Raw genomic sequence first — 23,848 nt, forward strand, 5'->3', positions numbered from 1 at the left:
ATGGTAGGTCTATTTATTTATTGAGAATCCTCCATACTTGTTTCCATATTGAACATTTTTTCATATAATTGTTGGCCATTTGTACTTCTTTTGAGAAATGTGTTGATTCAGTTCATTTGAACATTTATTGATTGGGTTATCTGATATTTAAATGTTGAGTTATTTGAGTTCTTTATGTATTCAGAATACTAGTCCTCTGTCAGAAGAGTAGCTAGCAAAGATTTTCTCACATTCTGTAAGTTGTCTCTTCACTGTGTTAATGGTTTCCCTTACTTTGTAGAAGCTTTTTAATTTGATGCCATCCCATGTACTAATTACTTTTGTTTTTTCTGTACCAGGGATTGAACCCAGGGGCACTTAACCACTGAGCAACATCCTCAGCCTTTCTTTTTTATTTTGTGACAGGGTCTTGCTATGTTGCTTAGGGCCTCACTAAATTGCTGAGGCTGGCTTTGAACTTGCAATCCTCCTAACTTAGCTTCCCAAGATCCTGGGATTATAGCTGTGTGCCCCTGTGCCCAACCCATGTACTAATTCTTATTTCCTGAACTACACAGATCTTATTCAGGAAGTCTTTACCTGAGCCTATTTGTTGAAGTTTCTCTTAATTTTCCTTCACCAGCTGCAGAGTTTCTGGTCTCATACTTAGGTCTTTGGTCCATTTTGAGTTGACTTTTGTGTAGCATGAAAGAAACCAATTTTCATTCTTTTATTTTTGGACATCCAGTTTCCAAATGTATATTCTTGGCATCTTTGTTAAAAATCAGATGACTAAGTATATAGGTTTGTGTTTGTGTCTCCTATTATGCTCCTTTGGTCTAAGGGTCTGTTTTTATGCCAGTCCCATGGTGTTTTAGTGATTATAACGCTTAGTATAATTTTAAAATCCTGTAATAAAATACCTCCAGGATTGGTCCTTTGACTATTCTGGGTCTTTTTTGCTTCCACATGAACTTTAAAATTGTTTTTTCTAGTTATGTGAAGAATCTTATTGGTATTTTGATGGGGAGTGTATAATTTTAACAAATTAATTCTGTTGATCCATGAACATTGGAAATCTTATTTTTTAAGGTCTATTTCAATTTCTTCTTCAGAGTTCTATAACTTTCTTTTTTTATATTTATTTATTCATTTTTATTTATATATAACAGTGGAATGCATTACAATTCTTATTACATACATAGAGCTCAGTTTTTCATATCTCTAGTTGTATACATAGTATACTCACACCAATTTGTGTCTTCCTACATGTACTTTGGATTATGTTGATCATCACATTCAACCATCATTAATTACCCCATGCCCCCTCCCTTCCCCTCCCACCCCTCTGCCCTTTCTAGAGTTCATCTATTCATCCCATGCTCCCTCTCCCTATCCCACTATGAATCAGCTTCCTTATATCAAAGAAAACATTTGGCATTTGTTTTTTGGGATTGGCTGAATTCACTTAACATTATCTTCTCAAACTCCATCCATTTACCTGCAAATGCCATGATTTTATTGTCTTTTATTGCTGAGTAATATACCATTGTGTATATATGCCACATTTTTTTATCCATTCATCTATTGAAGGGCATCTAGGTTGGTTCCACAATTTAGCTATTATGAATTGTGCTGCTACAAAGATTGATGTGGCTGCGTCCCGGTAGTATGCTGTTAAGTCCTTTGGGTACAGACAGAGGAGAGGGATAGCTGGGTCAAATGGCGGTTCCATTCCCAATTTTCTAAGAAATCTCCATACTGCTTTCCATATTGGCTGCACCAATTTGCAGTCCCACCAGCAATGTATGAGTGTACCTTTTTCCCCACATCCTTGCCAACACTTATTATTGTCTTTATTTAGCTGCCATTCTGACTGCAGGGAGATGAAATCTTAGAGTGGTTTTGATTTGCATTTTTCTAATTGCTAGTGATGATGAACTTTTTTCATGCATTTGTTGATTGATTGTATATCATCTTCTGAGAAGTGTCTCTTCAGGTCCTTGGCCCATTTATTGATTGGGTTATTTGTTTCTTTGGTGTCTAGCTTTTTGAGTTCTTTATATACTCTAGTGATTAGTGCTCTTTCAGATGTGTGAGGGGTAAAGATTTGCTCCCAAGATGTAGGATCTCTATTCACCTCACAGATTGTTTCTTTTGTTGAGAAGAAAATTTTTAGTTTGAATCTATCCCATTTATTGATTCTTGATTTTAATTCTTGTGCCACAGGAGTCTTATTAACGAAGTTGGGGCCTAATCCCACATGATGGAGATTAGGGCTTACTTTTTCTTCTATTAGAAGCAGGGTCTCTGGTTGTATTCCTAAGTCCTTGATTCATTTTGAGTTGAGTTTTGTGAATGGTGAGAGATAGGGGTTTAATTTCATTTTGTTGCATATGGATTTCCAGTTTTCCCAGCACCATTTGTTGAAGAGGCTGTCTTTTCTCCAATACATGTTCTAAGCACCTTGTCTAATATAAGATAATTGTTGTTTTGTGGGTTAGTCTCTGTGTCCTCTATTCTGTACCATTGGTCTACCAGTCTGTTTTGGTGCCAATACCAGGCTGTTTTTGTTACTATTGCTCAGTAGTATATTTTAAGGTCTGGTATAGCAATGCCATCTGCTTTACTCTTCCTGCTAAGGATTGCTTTAGCTATTCTGAATCTCTTATTTTTCCAGATAAATTTCATGATTGCTTTTTCTTAATTCTATGAGGAATGTCACTTGACTTTTGATCAGAATTGCATTAAATCTGTATATTGCTTTTGAAAGTATGATCATTTTTATAATACTAATTCTGCCTATCCAAGAGCAAGGTAGATCTTTCCATCTTCTAAGGTCTTCTTTGACTTCTTTCTTTGGAGTTCTATAATTTTCATTATATAGATCTTTCACCTATTTCATTGATTCCCAAGTAATTTATTTAATTTTTTGAAGCTATTGAGAATGAGGTAGTTTTCCTCATTTCCCTTTCTGAGGATCTGTCACTGATATACAGAAATGCCTTTGATTTATGGTTGATTTTATATCCTGCTACTTTGTTGAATTCATTTACTAGTTCTAGAAGTTTTCTGGTGGAACATTTAGGGTCTTTCAGGTATAGAATCATATCATCAGCAAATAGTGCCAATTTGAGTTCTTCTTCCTATATGTATTCCTTTCTTTTGTCTAAGTATTTCAAGATCTATGTTAAAAAGAAGTGTTGAAAGAGGGCATCCCTGTCTTGGTCCAGTTATTAGAGGGAATGCTTCAATTTTTCTCCATTTAGATTGATGTTAGCCTGGAGCTTATCATAGATAGCCTTTATGATGTTGAGATATGTTCCTGTATCCCTAGTTTTTCTAGTGTTTTGAACATAAAGGGGTGCTGTATTTTGTCAAATGCTTTTTCTGCATCTATTGAGATGATCATATGATTCTTATATTTAAGTTTACTGATGTGACAAATTACATTTATTGATTTCTGTATGTTTAACCAACCTTGCATCCCTGGGATGAAACCTCCTTGATCATGGTGCATAATCTTTTTGATATGTTTTTGTATTCTATTTGCCAGAATTTTATTGAGATTTTTGCATCTATGTTCATTAGAGATATTGGTCTGAAGTTTTCTTTTTCATTTTCTTTCTTTCTCTCTCTTTTTTTTTTTTTTTGATGTGTCTTTGCCTGGTTTTGGAATCAGAGTGATATTGGCCTCACAGAATGAGTTTAGAAGTGCTGCCTCTTTTTCATTTCCTGAAATAAATTGGAGAGTATTAGTATTAGTTCTTCTTTAAAGGTCTTGTAGAACTTGACTGTGTATCCATCCAGTCCTGGGCTTTTCTTGGTTGGTAGACTTTTGATGGCTATTTTGTCTGCTATTTTGTCTCTTGAAATTGACCTGACCTGTTTAAATTGTATATATCATCCTGATTCAATTTGGGCAAATTATATGACTCTAGAAATTTGGTGATGCCTTCAATATTTTCTATTTTATTGGAATACAGGTTTTCAAAATAATTTCTAATTATCTTCTATATTTCTGTAGTGTCTGTTGTGATATTTTCTTTTCCATCACATATGTTAGTGATTTGAGTTTTCTCTCTCCTTCTCTTCTTCAGCATGGCTAAGTGTCTGTCAATTTTATTTATTTTTTCAACGAACCAACTTCTGTCAGTTTTTTCAATTGTTTCTTTCATTTCAATTTTGATTGATTTTCAGCTCTAATTTTAATTATTTCCTGTCTTCTGCTGCTTTTGGTGTTGATTTGTTCTTCTTTTTCTAGGACTTTGAGATGTAGTGTTAAATCATTTATTTGTTGACTTTTTCTTCTTTTAGGGAAGGAACTCCATGCAATGAACTTTCCTCTTAGAACTGCTTTCATAGATAGTGTCCCAGATTTCAGTATGTTGTATCTGTGTTCTCATTCACCTCTGAAGACTGTTAAAATCTCCTCCTTGATGTCTTCTTTAACCCATTGTACATTCAGTAGCATATTTTTTAGTCTCTAGGTATTGGAGTAGATTTTATTTCTTTTTTATCATTGATTTCTAATTTCATTCCATTATAGTCTGATAGAATGCAGGGTATAATCTCTACTTTTCTTATATTTGCTAAGAGTTGCTTTGTGAAATAGTATATGATCTATTTTAGAGAAGGATCCATGTACTGCTGAGAAATATATTCTCTCATTGAAGATTGGAATATTATATATATGTCAGTTAAGTCAAACTTGATTGTATTATTTAGTTCTATAGTTTCTTTGTTCAGCTTTTGTTTGGAATTTCTATCTAGTAATGAAAGAGGTGTGTGAAAGTCACCCAAAATTATTGTGTTGTGGTCTATTTGACTCTTGAACTTGAGAAGGGTTTGTTTGATGAACGTAGCTGCTCCATTGTTTGGGGCATATATATTTATAATTGTTAAGTCTTGTTAGTGTATGGTTCCCTTGAGCAGTATGTAGTATCCTTCTTTATCCTTTTTGATAGATTTTAGTTTGAAGTCTACTTTATTTGATATGAGGATAGAAACCACTGCTTGCTTCCACAGTCCATGTGATTTGTATGGTTTTTCCAAACCCTTCAACTTCAGACTGTGTATGTCTTTTTCTATGAGATGAGTTTCTTAGAGGCAGTATATTGTTGGAGCTTTTTTTAATCCAACCTTCTAGTCTGTGTCTTTTGATTGGTGAGTTTAGGCCATTAACATTCAGGGTTATTATTGAGACATGAAATGTATCCCCAACCATTTTTGTTTATTTTTGGTATTTAACATGACTTGGTTTCTGTTCTGGTTAGATTTTCCTTTAGTGTAAACCTTCCCTGTGATTTTCATCATTGTTTTTCATTTCCTCTTGGAATACTTTGCTGAGGATGTTCTGTAGTGCAGGCTTTCTAGTTGTAAATTCTTTAAACTTTTGTTTATCATGGAAGGTTTTTATTTCATCATCAAATCTAAAACTTAGTTTTGCTGGATATAAGATTCTTGTTTAGCATCTATTTTCTTCAGAGCTTGGTATATGTTTTTCCATGATCTCCTGGCTTTGAGGGCCTGGGTTGGAAAATCTGCTGAGATAAGAATTGGTCTCCCCCTATATATGATCTAATTCCTCTCTCTTGCAGCTTTTAAGGTTCTGTCCTTATTCTGTATGCTAGGCATTTTCATTATAATGTGTCTTGGTATAGATGTGTTGTAATTTTGTACATTTGGTGTCCTGTAAGCCTCTTGTATTTGGTTATCCAATTCGTTCTTTATGCTTGGGAAATTTTCTGATATTATCTCATTGAAGAGGTTGTGCATTCCTTTGGTATGAAACTCTGTGCCTTCCTCTATTCCAGTAACTCTTATATTTGGTCTTTTGATGCTGTCCCATAATTCTTGGACGTTCTATTCATGGTTTATAACTTTCTTCACTGTGTGGTCAACTTTATATTCCAGATTGTATACTTTGTCTTCATTATCTAACGTTCTTTCTTCCAAGTGATCTAGGCTGTTGGTTATGCTTTCTATTGAGTTTTTTATTTGATTTATTGTATTCTTCATTTCAAGAATTTCTGTTTTTTTTTTCCCCCTGGGTCTCTCTCTCTCTCTTGAAGTAATCTTTTGTTATCTGTATTTGCTCTCTTATCTCATGTTGGAGTGATCATTTTTTGCTTGTTTTTGCTCATTTAGGTCATTCTTTAATTCACAGATAATTTTAATTATAAACCTTCAGAACTCCTTCTCTGACATTTCATCAACTTTGCTGTCCATAGGTTCTGTTTTTTTTGTTTGTTTGTTTGTTTGTTTGTTTTTATAGGGTCCTGGTTTGTTTGGGGCATTTTCCTCCCTTATTTTTTCATGTTGTCTATGTGTCTTCCTTTCTTGCAGTGTGGACCTTAGATATTACAGTTTCTTCCCTATATTTTTGTAGTACCCATACAGATTTTCTGTACCTCACCTTGATGTTGGGCTTCCAGACTCTGCTGGTGTCCCTCAGTGGATGCTACTACATCCTGGATCTGGGACCTGCCATAAGTTGCAGTGGGTAGATAGGGGCCATTGGGCTTGACTTTCACAGTAGTCTGCTGGTCAAAAGGGGCAGTCCTGCATCAAAAGCTAGGCTCTGGCAGTGTCTGCCCCACTGGGGAAGGGATGAACCTTGCCTACTGAGATCCTGGATTCCGAGGGGCTGATGTGTGCTGGCTGGGCTGGATCTCGGCTCCTGCTCTATGGTAGCCTGCTGGTCAGAGGGGGCAGCACTGCACCAGAGGCTAGGCTCTGGTGGTCTATGCCCCATGGGGGAGGAGTGGACCAGGCATGCTATGTGCCTGGGCCCTGCAGAGGCTGGTATGGGTGGGTCTGGGCCACTGGGCTTGACCTCCCGTGGTAGTCTGCTGGTCAGAAGGGGCTGTCTTGTGCCAAAAGCTAGGTTCTTGCAGTCTCTGCCCTGCCAGGGGAGGGGTGGACCAGGCATGCTGTGTGCCTGGGCCCTGCAGAGGTGGGTCAGAGTTCTATAACTTTCCTTACAGTGATCTTTAACTTCTTCTGTTAGGTTTATTTCTAGGTATTTTTTAAAGGTAATGTGAATGGAATTGTTTTCCTGATTTCTCTCTCAGATTCATTACTGGGGTATAGGAAAGTTATTGATATTTATTTTGTATCCTGCAACATTTTATTTTAATATGCTGATCTGGTATCCTGCTATTTTGTTGAATTGCTTATCATCTGTAAAGTCTTCTGGCAGAAATTTTAAGGTTTTTCTAAGTGAATTCTTCCCTTCTTATTTGTATCCCTGTTCTCTTTTCTAATTACTCTGACTAAACTTTCAAAAATTATATTGAATAAGAGTGTTGAGATTGGACACCCTTGTCTTTGCCTAATATTAGTTTAAATGCTTTCAGTTTTTCCCCATTTACTTTGATGTTGGCTTTGGGCTTGTCATATATAGTCTTTACTATGTGGAAGGAAGTTCCTAATATATGCAGTTTTTTCAGTGCTTTTATTATAAATGCATGATGAATTTTGTCAAAGGCTTTTGCTGCATGCATTGAGATAACCATGTGATTTTTGTCCTTCATTTTATTTATATGGTGAATTACATGTACTGTTTGCATATATTGGACAATCCTTGCATGCATGAGATGAAACCAACTTGATCACAGTGTATAATACTTTGAATGTATATCCGATGTTGATCTGCTAATATTTTATTGAGAGTTTTGCACCTATGTTCATAAATGATATTGTTCTGTGTTTTCTTTCTTGAAAGTGTCTTCACCCAATTTTGGTATCAGGATGATACAACTTCACAAAGTTTAAAAGTGTTCAACTTCATGGAATAATTTTTGGAGAATTGTCATCAGTTCTTCTTTAAAGATCTTGTAAAATTCAGTTGTGAATCCATCAGTTCCTGGACTTTTCTTTATTGGAAAGCTTTGTATTAATGCTTAAATCTCATTGCTTGTAATTTGTCTATTCAGGTTTTCTATCTCTTCATCATTCTGATTTGGTAGATTGTATATGTCTAGAAATTTGTCCATTTCTTCTAGATTTTCTAATTTACTGAAATATAAGTTTGTAAAATATTCTCTAGTGATCTTCTAAATTTCAACTATGTCTATTTTAATATCCCCATTTGCATCTCTAAGATTATTAATTTGGGTCTTTTCACTTTTTTATTAGTTTGGCTAGAGATTTAATTTATGCTTATTTTATTTAAAGAAACAATTATTTATTTCACTGACCCTTTTTATTGTTCTTAGTTTCTATTTCATTAACTTGAGCTCTGGTCTTTATTACTTTCCTTCTACTAGCAATCAGATATAGCTACTGTCATATCAGACAAAGCAGACTTGTAATTATTATTAGAAGAGACAAAGAAGGATATTATATATCGATAAAGGGAACAATCCAACAAGAACATGGGGTTGTAAATATTTATGCTACAAATGTGAGGGCAGCACCCATTTTGACAAAATAAACATTACTAGACATATAGTGACTGATGGACTCCAATACAATAATAGGGGGGATTTCAATACACTTCTCTCACTAATAGGCCGTCCAGAGAGAAAATAACAAGGATAAATCCTATTTAAAACTTATTATTGATCAATTAAACTTAACAGATATCTACTGAATATTTTATTCAGCAATACTAAATACACTTTCTCATTAGCCACTCACAGGAACTTTCTCCAAAGCTGATCATTTAGTAGGCCATAGAGCCAATCTTATCAAATACAAAACAGTGAAATAATCTTGCATTTTTCAGCTCATAATGAAATGAAATTAGAAATCAATAAGAAAAATTACAGAAACTACACAAATATGTGTAGACTGAATGAGATGCTTTTGAATGATGACTGGATCACTGAATAAATTAAGGGGAAAATTTTAAAATATCTATAATCAAAGAAAGATGGAAATATATCATACCAGAATCTCAGATACAGTAAAAGCAATGCTTAATAGGGAAGTTTATAGATACAATTGTCTATTTAAATAAAATAGATCTCAAATTACATAGTGATGCACCTTAAGGTCTTAGAAAAACAAGAACAAGTCAATCCTAAAACAGTTTACTTTTACAAAGAAGTTACTGCTATCTTATTGGAGGCATGATGTGGAGGTAGGAGCTGGGGTGTATTTCCTATAAAATGAGGCATCCTGATCCCAACTATTAGTAAAATTCTGAATGTATCACTTTTCCATTGAACACTGCTCTTCCATAGAAATACATTGTTTTCCTGATATTCTTCATTATATATATATATATATATATATATATATATATATATATATATATATTCTCAAACCTCTGGCCAACTAGAAATGCCAGTTCCATACTTTAGGAAGAAAACAAAATATCAGAGATTTCTCTCCTAACATTTTATCTCCTAATATTTAAGGAAATTGAAATAAAAGCCTTATATGATGGTCAGCATCACTATTCAAAAATCTTGAAGCTTGGGATTCTCAATCCAGATTGCTTGATGGAATAGTTACCTTCAATTATGAGCATCTGTTTGTAGACAAAGAAATCATTTTCTCTCCCACTAATAACAAGAAACAAGAAATATTTGAAAATATTTTTAGATAGGTATCTTAACAGCTCTTATGTTTTAATCTCTTTTTCAGGCCCTCCAGTTAATGTCACATGCAACATATTCATAAACAGCTTTGGTTCTATTGCAGAGACAACTATGGTAAGCACATTTTCTTTGTAACCAATAATTTATCACATTAAGAGAAACATTTATGCTGTTATGTAAATTAAAACTTAATGTAATAAGATTTTAAAAGAGAAAATTAGAATAACTATAATCAACTACACGTATAATCTTTCATTTACAAATGGTAATATTAGAGAATAAATGTAAATAATGTTTAAATTTCCCCACTCAACAATAAAATGTTAAACCTTAAATTAAAACTAAAATTTTACTGTGTAAATTATTTCTTTTAAATGCTCTTTAATAGTCAGACATAAACATGGTACTAAATACTCTGGTACTTATTATGAAGACTTAAAAATTTCTTTATGCTATTATATTAAGTATTCCATTGGATTATTTTTTCAAATAAATATAGTATCTGGGGGCTGGGATTGTGGCTCAGCAGTAGAGCACTTGCGTAGTACATGTGAGGTGCTGGATTTAATTCTCAGCACCACATAAAAATAAATAAATAAGATACAGGTATTGTGTCCAACTACAACTAAAAAAAAATTTAAACATAGTATCTGCCTAAACATCATAAAGACATAAAAAATATACTTATAAAATTATAAAAATTGTATTGTATATCTTAATTTAACATTGCTATGTAATTGAGCACACAGTATATAATCATATTACTAAAGTAAAAAAAAAATTACTGGCCAAATTTATTGTGTTGTAATTTTTTTTAACATTGATTTAGACTAGGTGGGTTTCTTTTTCTTTTTTAGTTGCCAATGGACCTTTATTTTATTTATTGATACATGGTGCTGAGAATCTAACCCAGTGCCTCACACATGCTAGGCAAGCACTCTGCCACTGAGCCACAACCCCAGACCTATTTTGTTGTAATTTTATAGATTGTAGATTTTATAATTTTCTCTAAACATTCATATTATTTCTCCTTTTCCCTGTAGCTTTTATTGTGCAATTTAACTAAAATAAAAGGCTGAAATAGATACATGAACCACTGAATATCTATAAAATTATCTAGGTGCTAACTTTTTTTTGAAACTATGCATGATGGCTCTTAAATTACTTACAATTATACTCTATTCATAAATTTATCAAGAATAATTTACATTAATTCTTAAAGTTGATTTTAACTAAAATATGATATGTAATTCTTACAGGTTTATTAGTTTCCAAAACCATTACTGGAGAATTATGACTCCTTTATGTATTTCAGAATAAATTGATAATGAGTTTTCTGAAGAAAAATAATCTAATGTAAAACTATTGTATTTTGAGGATGAGTATGTTTTCGTAGGAGGGGAAGGTTATCCATCTCAACAGGAAGAGACTTTTTATGCACCATTTTCCCCCCAATGCTTTTTTTCTTTATTTATGCAGTATTTTCTTATTTAGCAGCATTTCTGTTTTATTTAAATTTTGTAATAAAAGTATTAGAGGAGAAGAACCAAACCTACATTTCTGGGCACTTAATAAAATTATATTAGATACAGTAGATAAGTCAACATAAACATATGTGTATTAGTATAAACACGGGAAATACAAATAATTCACTTTTATACACACACTGTGGTTCTGTTACAATTCTATCATTAAAGTTGCATAATCCTCTTTCAGTCTTTGATGTATTCTGAAGGCGGGTTGAATATCTGGTTTACATCCTGCATTTATACATATTTAGTCTAAAGTATCCAAAGATGAAGGAACCACTTCTACTTAAATTCTACTTAGATTCACAAATTGAATTTCTATCTCTATCAACTTTCTGATTTTAACTGCTTTTATACATGCTGTAAAATACTAAACACTTGCAAATATGCTTCTCTATATTTCTCTTTTGCAAGATTGCTTCTACAAAATACTTTCAGCAGCAATAGTTTGAAAGTTTTATAGCCTTGCACATCTTTATAAAGTAAAGGGAAGGGATTTGGGGAAAAAAAAAAAGAGGATTCATGATAGGTTACTGAACGTTTCTGCATTTTATGAGATAATTCATCAGTCTACAACTAAAATGTTTATAACACTCCATAATACAACTGCACCAGCTAAAATTCTTAACTTTAATAATTTTATAAGACTTCCTTTACAGTATAATATTCTGGAGAAAGCTTGCAGAATTTGGTAAACATAAGCATGGTAACTCTTGCGTGGTTTTATTTCCCTTCTCCAACATAGTAACCCTTTACATTCCCACATATCCATCATCATGTGTGATCTCTGAAATTGTTTATCATACATCAATCTCCTCTTCACAATCCTCAAAATCAGTGAATATTGACAAAGTACTCCAGAGGTTAAGTACATTAAATTAAGTATGCCCTCCTTGGTTCTTTTTTATTCTTCCATATTCCTAAATATGTGATTACTACTATTTCCACCAAAGTTTATAAATCTTTCACGTTATCAGCTAGAATAGCTGCAATATGGTATTCATCTACATGGGAATGTGAGAAAACTAGAACTTGTTAATATATTTCTATCAGAAGAATGGTACGGTATTTTTCTCCCATTTGGTTGATTTGATGTATTTTCTTCATAAAATCTGCCATCACAACACTACAACTGAATTGTATCCCACTATTTCATTGCTATATTTGTTTAAGTTCATTTTTAAAGTTATTCAATTTTTTTTGAGAGAGAGAATTTTTTAATATTTTTTAGTTTTTTAGTTTAAGGTGGACACTACATCTTTTATTTTATTTTTATGTGGTGCTGAGGGTCGAACCCAGTGCCCAGCGCATGCCAGGCGAGCATGCTACCGTTTGACCCATATCCCCAGCCCCAATGTTTTTTTATTTGTTCTAATTAGTTACACAAGACAGTAGAATGCATTTTTGACACTCAGTACACAAATGGAGTGTACCTTCTCATTACTCTGGCTGTACATGGGGCTGAGTCACACCAGTAGTGTACTTATATATTACCTTATATACACACATGTATATAAGGTATTAATGTCACTCTGATTCTACTGTCCTTCCCATCCTCACAACCCACCCCTCCCCTCACTCTCCTCTGCACTATATAAAGTTCCTTTATTCTTCCTTACCTGTATGCCCCCACAATGGATCAGCATCTACTATCAGAGAAAACATTAGGCCTTTGTTTTTGGAGGACTGCCTTATTTTACTTGGCATGTTGTTCTCTAGTTCCATCCATTTACCTGCAAATGTTATGATTTAATTCTTCTTTAAGGCTAATATTCCATTGTGTATATATACCACATTTTCTGTATTTATTCATCTGCTGAAGGGCATCTAGGTTGGTTCCATAGTTTAGCTACTGTAAATTGAGCTGCTATAAACATTGATGTGGCTGCATCACTGTAGTATGGTGATGTTAAGTCCTCTGGATACAGACCAAGGAGTGGAATAGCTGAGTCAAGTGGTGGTTCCATTCCAATTTATCTGAGGAATCTCCATACTGCTTTCCATGAGGGTTGCACCAATTTGTAGTCCCACCAGCAATGTATGAGTGTATCATTTTATCCACATCCTCACCAACACTTATCATTGTTTGTATGAATAATAGCTGCCATTCTGACTGGAATGAGATGAAATCTTAGAGTACTGATTTGCATTTCTCTAATTGCTAGAGATGATGAACATTTTTCCTTATGTTTATTGAATACCTATATTTCTTCTTCTGTGAAGTGTCTGCTCAGTTCATTAGCCCATTTACTGATGTGTTATTTGAAGTTCATTTTTAGGTTAATATGTGGTAATAACATGTTTTTAAATGTGTGCACATTTCTCATGCTGAATATAGTTTACTTTTCTTCTTAGAATACAAATACCCTGACTCAACTAGGGCAGTCCATTCAAATTGAGAGGATGGAATCTCAAATTGTCTATAATTTTATTCATGAATATCTTTGTGTCTAAGAATTCATATTTAAAATAAAACTAAATAATTATCCTAAAGTATGTCTTTGCTTAACAACAATATTTGTCGCCTTCAAGGTCTTTACACATCAAATATTTTGAGTTTATTCTGCTGACCTCTCTCCCAGTTTTTAAGTACAATCCTTATCTCATTTGAAATTATGATTTTAATATTTCTCTTCTGATTTTGTATTTCTTAAGTCATTTTTTAAAATTAATTAAATATTAACACATTTTGCATACTCTTATTGGACAATTTTTAAATTTTTGTATGCATATTTATTGTATAAGTTCAACTTTCTTTTTGTTAAACAAATTCTTTCCTAATATTTATATGTTAATTATTTAATGTGTAAAACATTCCAAAGTATAGATTTATAATTCTTAAATTATTTTTATCAAAAATTTTACTACAAATATTATGGGAATTTTAGATCTCTGTTTTCCTCATATTTGAGACTTATGTCATTAGATAGAAACTCTCCAAATTGATTCTTGCAAATCTAGGTTGTGTTGTAGATAAAGATTTTATGTCAGGATGAAAATATTTATAAATTGGATTCTTTTATATTTTAACTTATATATATGCATGCAGTAATCTCACTGTGTATAGGTTGCAGTATTTCAAAATGGATATATTGGTCCAACTATTTTCAGAAAAAAAATAACTGACTCCATCTCATGACACATTAGAAAGAAAACTACTCCTTTATGTGATTTAAATCAATATTTACCTATTGGGCAGTTAATTTTCACCAGAGTCCACAGAATAACTCAATAATTACAAAAAAAAAAAAAAACAGACACAATAAAACAAGTAAAATTTAAAAGTCCAGATGTTTTGGTGTAATAGTTTTTCAGGTGGTTGTACACACAAATGCACGGCAGGATTTAAGGATAGTATCTGAGGGTCCATTGTGATGTCAAAGTGTTGCTGATTTGTACAAGTTTTCAATTTTACACACAGATGATAGGTTCACATTGTAGTTGCTACAATGGACATGCACAAGAATATGCTACTTTGAATCAGTGAGTCATTAGATTCTCCAGATATATCTAAGCCAACATGGCATAAAAAATTGACAATGTCTGTATACTTATGTTAATGGACACTTCAAACTACTCAAGATTCTTTTAAAATGTATTTTTTATCAAACAAGTTTTAGGCATACAAAGATGTATACATACTAATATAAATAACACGAAAGCACCTATCACAATTATAAAAGCTTAAATATTACAAATAAATTGAAACTGTTTATTTCAGTCCAAAGTATGATTTCCTGACTTTCTCAAAAGAAGATTTTGAAAACAAGACATAAAATTCATTCTAAATGTATTAAAATATAAATTAAATAGCCATGCTGAATTATCCACATGTAATCTAGTTGTTTCTTTGGGGGAGGTGTTAAAATATGTTTCTTGAGATAACTCATGCTTATATACATAGACTAATTCATTTTCATTTCAGTTAAATATTCCGTAATATAATTATACATTCTATTTTGGCTGCACACTTAGTTGTTTCCAATGTTTCCGCTACCACAAGAAAACTCTACATTGAAAATCACTACATGTAACAATACACACACACACACACACACACACACACGGATTACTTGGTTATTACTAAGTTTCTCTCCAAAGTGGTCATTGTATTTTAAACATCTGTTAGTAATTTTAGAGGTTTCCCTATTCTTCAACATTTAGAATTTATCCAACTTTAAATATTAACTTAATATAATTGTTATAAAATTTGGATTTAATTCCTGCTTATCATGTATTTCTTGCATATATTTTACATTTTTTCATCTTCTTATATACATTTAAATAAAATTGCAACATATCAGCTATATTTTCTTCAATACTGATAAATAAGAACATGATCATTCTCACATTGCTTTAATATGCTCTCATTTTATGCCTAATGCTTTTCCTTCATTTAGTAATACCACTGAGCAAAAGTAACATGTTACGTTCTACCTTTCAGTATTTACATGCCTTATGTCTTTTTCTTATCTTGCTGTTTTAACCAAAACAATGTTAAATGAAATTTGTTTCTGGCTGTACAAAGATTTTTTTTTTTTTAATATTTCCAAAATAAATAAGACGGCTTGAGTTTGGAGTATGAATTCTTTTTTTTTTAATTTTTATTCATTTTTTTAGTCATACATGACAGTAGAATGCAGTTTGATATATAATACATACATGGAATGTACATACATCAATCATATTGTCTATTCTATTCTGCTGCCCTTCCTATCCTCCCTACTCCTCCCCTCCTCTCCCATCCTTTCTCTCTATCCAATCTAATGTGACACTTTTTTCTTTTTCTCATTACAATATCATATATGTATTCTGTATAACAATGAGGTTCTCCTTCCATCTTCTGTGCAACTCCCCTTCTCCCTCTTTTTCCCTCCCACCTCTCTTCCCTATTTAGTGGTAGTCTTCTTCTCATGCTCTTCCTCCTATCCCATTTTGAGTCACCCCGCTTATATCAGAGAAGACATCTGGCATTTGTTTTTTAGGGATTGGCTAACTTCACTTAGCATAATCTGCTCTAATGCCATCCATTTGCCTGCAAATGCCATGATTTTATTATTTTTCAGGGCTGAGTAATATTCCATTGTGTATAAATGCCACATTTTTTTAATCCATTCATCTATTGAAGGGCATTTAGGTTGGTTCCACATTCTAGGTATTGTGAATTGTGCTGCTATAAACATTGATGTGGCTGTGTCCCTGTAGTATGCTCTTTTTAGGTCTTTTGGGTATAGTCCGAGAAGAGGAATAGCTGGGTCAAATGGTGGTTCCATTCCCAGCTTTCCAAGGACTCTACATACTGCTTTCCAAATTGGCTGCACCAATTTGCAGTCCCACCAGTGTACCTTCCCCACCCCATCCTCGCCAGCACTTATTGTTGTTTGACTTCATAATGGCTGCCATTCTTATTGGAGTGAGATGGTATCTTAGAGTAGTTTTAATTTGCATTTCTCTGATTGCTAGAGATGGTGAGCATTTTTTCATGTATTTGTTGATTGATTGTATATCCTCTTCTGAGAAGTTTTTGTTCAAGTCCTTGGCCCATTTGTTGATTGGGTTATTTGCTTTTTTGTTGTTTAACTTTTTGAGTTCTTTGTATACTCTAGACATTAGAGCTCTATCTGATGTTTGAGGGGTAAAAATTTGTTCCCAGGATGTAGGCTCCCTATTCACCTCGCATATTATTTCTCTTGCTGAGAAAAAATTTTTTAGTTTGAATTCGTCCCATTTGTTGATTCTTGGTTTTAACTCTTGTGCTATAGGTGTCCCACTTGAATCCCAAATGGTAGAAAATAATAATCAACAATTGATTTATTTGTGTGGACAAAATGATTTGATGCTGCTTCTTGTCGTTGACAGAATGATCTGAGTGGAATTGCGTTCCATTGATAAAAACTGTTATGAAATGTTATTTGTTGGATGAATAAAGTTAGAAGTCAAGAGAAAAAAAAAGAATATGTCCTATTAACATAACTTATTGAAAATGATAAGCATGATCACATGGCTGAGGTAGTGTATGTCAGATTTCTTCACCATGGAGTAACTCTTTTTCTCAACATCTATATACTATACTATTTGGAAAGAATTCAATCTACAAAGTTCACACTTAAGGGAAGAGTGACGTGATGATCCATCTCTTTGGGAGGACTGTACTTAGCTACTGATGTGGATTCTTCTATTAAAGAGACTTATTTATTCTTTCCCATTTGCTTAGTATTATTTCCTAAATACTTATTCATGAGTGTCTTGGATACTTAATATATACTTCGGACTATTATTCTTAACTACATTATTTTTGTTGCTCAAGTTTGGCCACTAGGAGGTTGTTTAGTTGGCTCCTGTTTCTTTGACATACTCCCACCACTTTTTATTTTGAGCATTTTTGTGTTCTGGAACTATAAAATCTTTCAGACTCATCTTGCATATTCTCTGTCAGCACTGGATCAGGCATTTCTTCAAGACTCCCCAATTTACTGCTACTGAGATATCATTGCTTCTAAGCTGTCCTAGCAGTCAGACCTTGCGGGAGGTAGAGGGGGTGTGCACACATGTAGGTGTGCTGTATTTTAAATTTTATTTTACAATACTTTCTTATTAATATATTGTAGTAGGGACAAACAAGCAAGGCACCAAAAATAGCAGGAAACAGTTTTATTTGGCTGCAGCCAGATTCAGAGGGCACAGCCTATGCTGTAATCAATCAATCCCCTGAACCCCGAGTTCAGGAAGTTTCAGAGTTTTATACCCAGCATGTAAGGGGAGGGACTCAGAAGTTCACAGTCTGCAGAAGTTCACATAAAAGCAGCTTTTTCTTTCACTGTTCTGGGTAAGTTAACTCTTCAAGGACAGCACCTGAGAAGGGGAGAGCTTCTTCTCCCCTTTCTTTCCTCCCTCTCCCAGCTGTTACCATGGGCCCATTTGTAACTTATCTTAAAAATGTAGACATCTCTGTGAAGCCCAGCTCAAGGCCAGAGACCTTGTTTGCACATTTCTTCAAAGTACTATACTGGATGCATTTGTGATAACTAGTAAGGGGGTGTCCAGCACCTGGAGTGCTGGTATCTTCTCAGCCAGTGGCTAAGTAAACAGGGCAACATGAAAATAGGAAGTTTATCTACAATGGACTCTTTTGCTGACAGCCCTAAAATCAGCCATGATGAAGCAGGCTTTTCTGTGGAGAAAAGGGGTGCCACTTCAATATTGGCAAACATATAAACTTCAATGGCATCCTATTTTGTCTGTTTTAATTCTTATTTTTTCATTTCTAATATTTTATTTAAAGTTATAATTATTAATTTAAAATTTAGTGATTACATTCTCCATAAGATACTATTCTCTGCTATGTTCATTACTGTGTGATTCACAATTTGCATAATGTCCATCAGGGAGTAACTCTTAACTATATGTTGTTGAATATCTTTATATATTCCAGCTAACAAAAATTTTTTTCCAAAAATAAAATAGCTTTATTATTATGTTCTTAGCACAAATGAGTGGCAGGTTTATTAATTTTACTGCATTTAATTCGATCTGTTTCTGCTGTTCTGACTCCTCAAGTGTCTCTTAAATCAATTCTAAAATTTCTAAAATATTGGTTAAGTAGTTATTTGTAAAATCAAGTTAATATTGGCTAATATTATCCAAAGAATTTGGGTTTTTATTCAAATATTTCCATGTAATCTTATAATATTCATTCAAAAAGGGTTTGCTTTTTCTACCTGTGTTGGTAGGTAATTTCAAAAACAAAGCTAAAATTTTCCATGAAGCATTTGCTATAATAAATTAGAGCTCCTATTTAGATAGTATTTATGGTGATCCAAGAATAATTTTTAAAAATATAAGATATTTAGGTGCGATGATTTCAGGAATTAGCTAGTTTTTACAGTAATTTTATGACAATTGGAAGGAAATATGTATAATTCAAAGGAAAGTCTATTTTTTTTCTGTCGTTTTCTAATTGTTCCTAAAATTGAGTCCTTAGCACTTTGTATCTATTGCTAATGAGTCAAGTTCTTATAAAGGTACATTTACTTTTCATGAATGCCCTAATAGTATTCAGTGACTCTGCCTCTGTCATTCATATTTATAGATTTAAATTTATTCTGCTTCTTTTTGGAATAACTTGAAGGCATCCTGATAGCCTTTTAATATTAACATTATATTTGTTAACATCTCATCCTCTCTTATTTTTCTTTAAAAAATAGATAAAGCCAAACCAACTATAGCAATAGCTTTGGTCTGGAAGATTTTTTAATTCCATGCATGAGTAACCAGTGACTGACATCAGGAATGTGCTCTGAACCATCATTTATAAGCATCAATCAGAAATGGGATTATTTATGTGGATAGTTGCAGGAAAATAGGTATGCATGAATGTTACACACCTCAGTGACCCCATCAGAATATGAATAAATCTCTGCTTTCTGTATTCATCCACAAGACCATTCTTATAACCACCTTGTCTCAAAAAGGGAATATCTGCAGATCCTATTCTCAAAGGAAAAATTTCTTGTAAAGACTATAACAGAGAAAACAATTGTTTAGTTATGCTACAATAGTGTTAAACAAACACAATATTAAAAGGCATATTCCCAATTCTATGGGGGAAATGCCAAAGAGAAACACATGCAAATGACAATAGAACAAAAATGTATGCATAGAATGGAGTTTTCATACCTATATCTCTGTGGAGCCTCTTCTTTATTGAACCACATATCCTTGTAGTTTCCTTTTGATAAGTAGATTAAAAGTTAATTGCATTGTGTTTATGCATTTGAAATATTTGGCCTGAAGTAAAAATGATTAAGATTTTAGAATTAAATATAATGGCAAAGATACATGTCACTTTATTTAATTCTTTTCTCTCTGTTCTTAATTTATAAAGGAAAGTTAGTGTTATCCAGATGTGGACTCTAGAGAAAGACTATGTGTATGTTTTGTTATCAGATCAATTAAGCATCTTGTGTAGACCACCTAATATAATGGAATTGATCAGATTCTCTTTTTTTTAATTTTCCAAAATATTTTTTCTTTTTTATTGGTATACAGTAGTTATATAAAATAATGGTTTTTATTGTAGCATATTCATATATGCACACAACACACTTTGATCAATTTCACTAATCAGAACCTCCCCCAAATGATCAGATTTTTTGCGAACAGTTCATAGCAGTGATGCTTACCTTCATGGTTATTTATCATCATGCACCTTTTTCTAAGTATTTGATTTCCTTGAAGAATATACTGCAAAATGTCAATTTGACCTCTAAAGATAAAATAGGCAGTAAGATTGAGAATTGTATTCTCTAAAAATGACTGGCAGTGGTCATAATTTGTTACTTTGTCATGGATTTAGCATGTCAATTAATGTTAAGTACTTGGCAAGTAATTTAAATTGCAAATTGCTCTTCAGCTACTATGCTGAATCTCTGACAGATGAATATATTAAAGTTAATACTGAAGCTCTCTAGCCCAGTTTGATGGCACTTTTCAGTTGCTATGATGAAACTACCTGTCCACTATCTACAAACCAACAATCCAACTAACTTTGCTTCAGAAGGGCTCAAATAAGGCCAAATGACAAAGTTCTGGGACCATGAAAATCGTGCCCTATCAAATAGAACAAATGTAGGCAAAAGAGTTAAACAGTCCTTGTTACTTAGGAAGTCAATATAAAATAAAAAATTTCTACCGGACAATTACACATGCATGCACACATACCCCTCTCAAAAATGAATATAGTACTTGGAAATGTGTTTTCAAAACAAATGGAAATTCATTTTTTTCTCAATTCTATCAAGGGAGCTTAGAAACATAAACTATTTGTTCTATGGAGAACATGAAGAAACATTAATTTACTAGCACCAGTGTGTTAATATAATCTTCACCATTTTCTAAGTAGTTTCCTGGAATATTGCCAACAATCCAGAAACTAGCTAAAGTATAAGACAAATAACCCTGCTACAAAGTTTTATTAAGAAGTTTAATTAACAAAAGCCGGCTTATACTGTAGTTCAACATTAAACAGATAAACTACAAATATTCACAAACCTTCATCTGCAAAACCCATACACTTTATCTGTAAAGGTTAATAAATTATTATTTTCCCTCCTAAGTTAAGGAAGATATTTAAAAGGGTTTGTTTCTCCATTAGTTTTCCAGGCCTTTAGGACATTCTTTCTTTCTCCCCTCCACCGCCCCCTCTCAACACACATACACACACACACACACACACACCCCAATTCCCTCTCTCTTTCTCTCTCTCTCACACACACTAATTCCCGTCCCCCCCCCCCTAGCCTGATAGTAAAGTGTCTACCAGAGGTAATTAATAGACAGTCAGCTTCCTCTCTGGGCTGATTAGGTGTATTGAACCCCTTTTTGGCATAATTAATTTTGTTTGCTTTGCTTTAGATTGTGCTTTCTCTTTTCTCTCTTGTATCTGATCATTTCTTATACATATCAGGTCCTCTTGTTTCTGTTCACAGATTCTTGCAATGATCTAATATATCTTTCTTATATGCTTTAAATTCATGTTCTAAGAAGCATCTACTAAAAAAGAGTCCAAAAGATTAAATCTAAATATATTTTACACCCTATCATACTGAAGCCAGCTCTAAAGATAATTGCTAGTTATCATCAATGCACATTAAGATTAAGATGACCAATCAAAAGTTGACACCAAGCATGAAAAGAAATGAATATGCTCTTACATCCCTTTCTCTCTAAGTTTCCCCTAAGGCAGTGTTTCTCAACCACTTTATGTTTTCATTATACCTCCCTAAGGAGGCTTTTTATACATCTTTTTCCTTAATTGCCTTCTCAATGAAATCTTAACACTTCAGATAAACTGTTTATTCACATACTTTATATATTTTTGAATTATACATAAAAGAGCAAGATTGTTTTCATCCTCCAAAAACCTATTTTTTGCTTCCTTGGGAACAATACTGTCCTCCTTGAGGTTGCTTGCTCTCAAGTATGTGTTTCAAGGTTACTCATGAGTACACTTGCCCAAAGCTAATATTTCTGTGCTCACTGCTAGGTTGCATATGATGTAGTAATACTGTTACATAATGGAGCAGAAGCACCAAGTATTCTGAGTAAAGGAAAACACTTTTATGCCTCTGGCTATTTGCAAAATTATTAATACAGATGGGCTCAAGCACAAACTATATTCTTGTACTACTGCATGAATTTATTCTTTCAGACATTATTTTTCAAGCATTTTATGTGTGCCTTCATACACACCTATATTCAGATTTGTTTCAGATTTATTTTTCATCTGACACAAGGTGTAGATTTGTTTCTTTTCTATTTCTGTGATGATGTTTGTTTTTATTGTATTCATAACCATTACTGAAACCTATCTTTCACTATTCAGTAAAACTGTTCTCAAAATATTTCTCATTGAATTCAGTCTTCAAGTCTGTTCCAGTAGCAACAAATCTTTGTGAAATATACATCATGCGTATAACATTACTATCATGGCTGAGCCACAGGAATGTTATATAAAGGTAAATTTATGAAAAGAAAGAAAGAGGGATAATGAAGTTCTCTTTTTTTCTGGGAAAACTAGTAGAAGGTAAATGTTGCTAAGAAACTGTGTCCTACATGAATTGCTGGAGGCGGAGATTTTTCATGGGACACTGTTCTATCTGAAAACATTCCCAAGAATTAGAGTATCAATCTAACTACTGATAAAAATTCCAGCCCAGAGATGCCCATGGGTCTTTTATTTGCCAGCCCTAGTTTTAATTTGATTACTGAGAACAGATAGGATCTTTCTTAATGTGCTGCCCATATATTTCAAGTCTATTAAACCCATGATCAACCATCATCCATTAAAGATCACCATGATCCACATGTTCTGAATATCATTTCAATTCAGTTCTAATTATGATAACTATGACTATTTTTCCTTATGCTTAAGTGCTGCTAAATTTTATCATTACCTGGCAACTATGACTGCCATTGAAATTTAGGAGCTAGTTTCAGTGGTATTATCTTCAGCTTACACTGTGATGAACATTAAGTGCTTTTTAAAAGACACAACAACTAGAGATATGAAAAATTGTGCCCTATATGTGTATTAAAATTAAAATGCATTCTGCTGTCATATATAAATTTAAAAAGTTAATTTAAAAAAAAGATACAACACTATCTCAACCATAAAGATGTAGGAGACAAGAACAGTTTCAGAAGAGTCATGCAAAATCTCTAGTTTTCTGACAATGTTTAATGTAAAAACTCAAATTTCTGCTCAGATTTTTTTCTTTAAGTTCACTAGTACAATCAGAAGAAAGAAGCCTGTCAGTCTTTGAATCACTCATGCCTATGACATTGACATTATTATTTGCTAAGGCTTTCAGCTCTGGTTGCAAAATCATACACTTTATTTCAGATAACCATGGGTAAAAATTCAATTAATTCTATCTCTAATTTCTATGCATTACCAATATCCTATCTTTAATGGATTTAGATATTCATGACCTTCAAACAGGCTAACAGAATAGTCCTAAATTCCCATTCCCCCATCTACCTCCAGTGGCATATAGTGCTTCAATTAGTGCTCAGTGATTATAAAAGAAACCATACCAGCCATCTCATGGAAAGGGATTTGCTTCTAGGAATGAATTGTTTATAAAACTAACGGAAAGCTAGAAGAGGATTATATGAACTACTTGACTTGTAAGCAAAACTGAAAACTCCTGCCTGTTTCAGGAACATGAAAAATCAGGAAGCTGCTACTGGAATAGTTGGCTCTAGGAACATACTATCTGTCGA

The 23,848-nt window shown here is 33.2% G+C and overlaps 1 protein-coding gene across 2 annotated transcripts in view; it reads left to right on the forward strand.

Annotated features, from left to right (window-relative positions):
- Positions 1-23,848, forward strand: part of Glra3 (glycine receptor alpha 3) — a 173,582-nt gene that overhangs the window by 58,418 nt on the left and 91,316 nt on the right. For both annotated transcript variants that reach the window (XM_046427546.2, XM_046427547.2), the window contains exon 3: positions 9,580-9,647. In XM_046427546.2, coding sequence (XP_046283502.1) covers positions 9,580-9,647 — 68 coding nt within the window. The remainder of the gene's footprint in view (positions 1-9,579; positions 9,648-23,848) is intronic.

This window comes from Marmota monax, unplaced genomic scaffold (assembly GCF_021218885.2).
Source record: "Marmota monax isolate L192 unplaced genomic scaffold, Marmota_monax_Labrador192_F-V1.1 WCK01_AAM20220418_F8-fsc00159, whole genome shotgun sequence".
NCBI classification, from domain to species: domain Eukaryota; kingdom Metazoa; phylum Chordata; class Mammalia; order Rodentia; family Sciuridae; genus Marmota; species Marmota monax.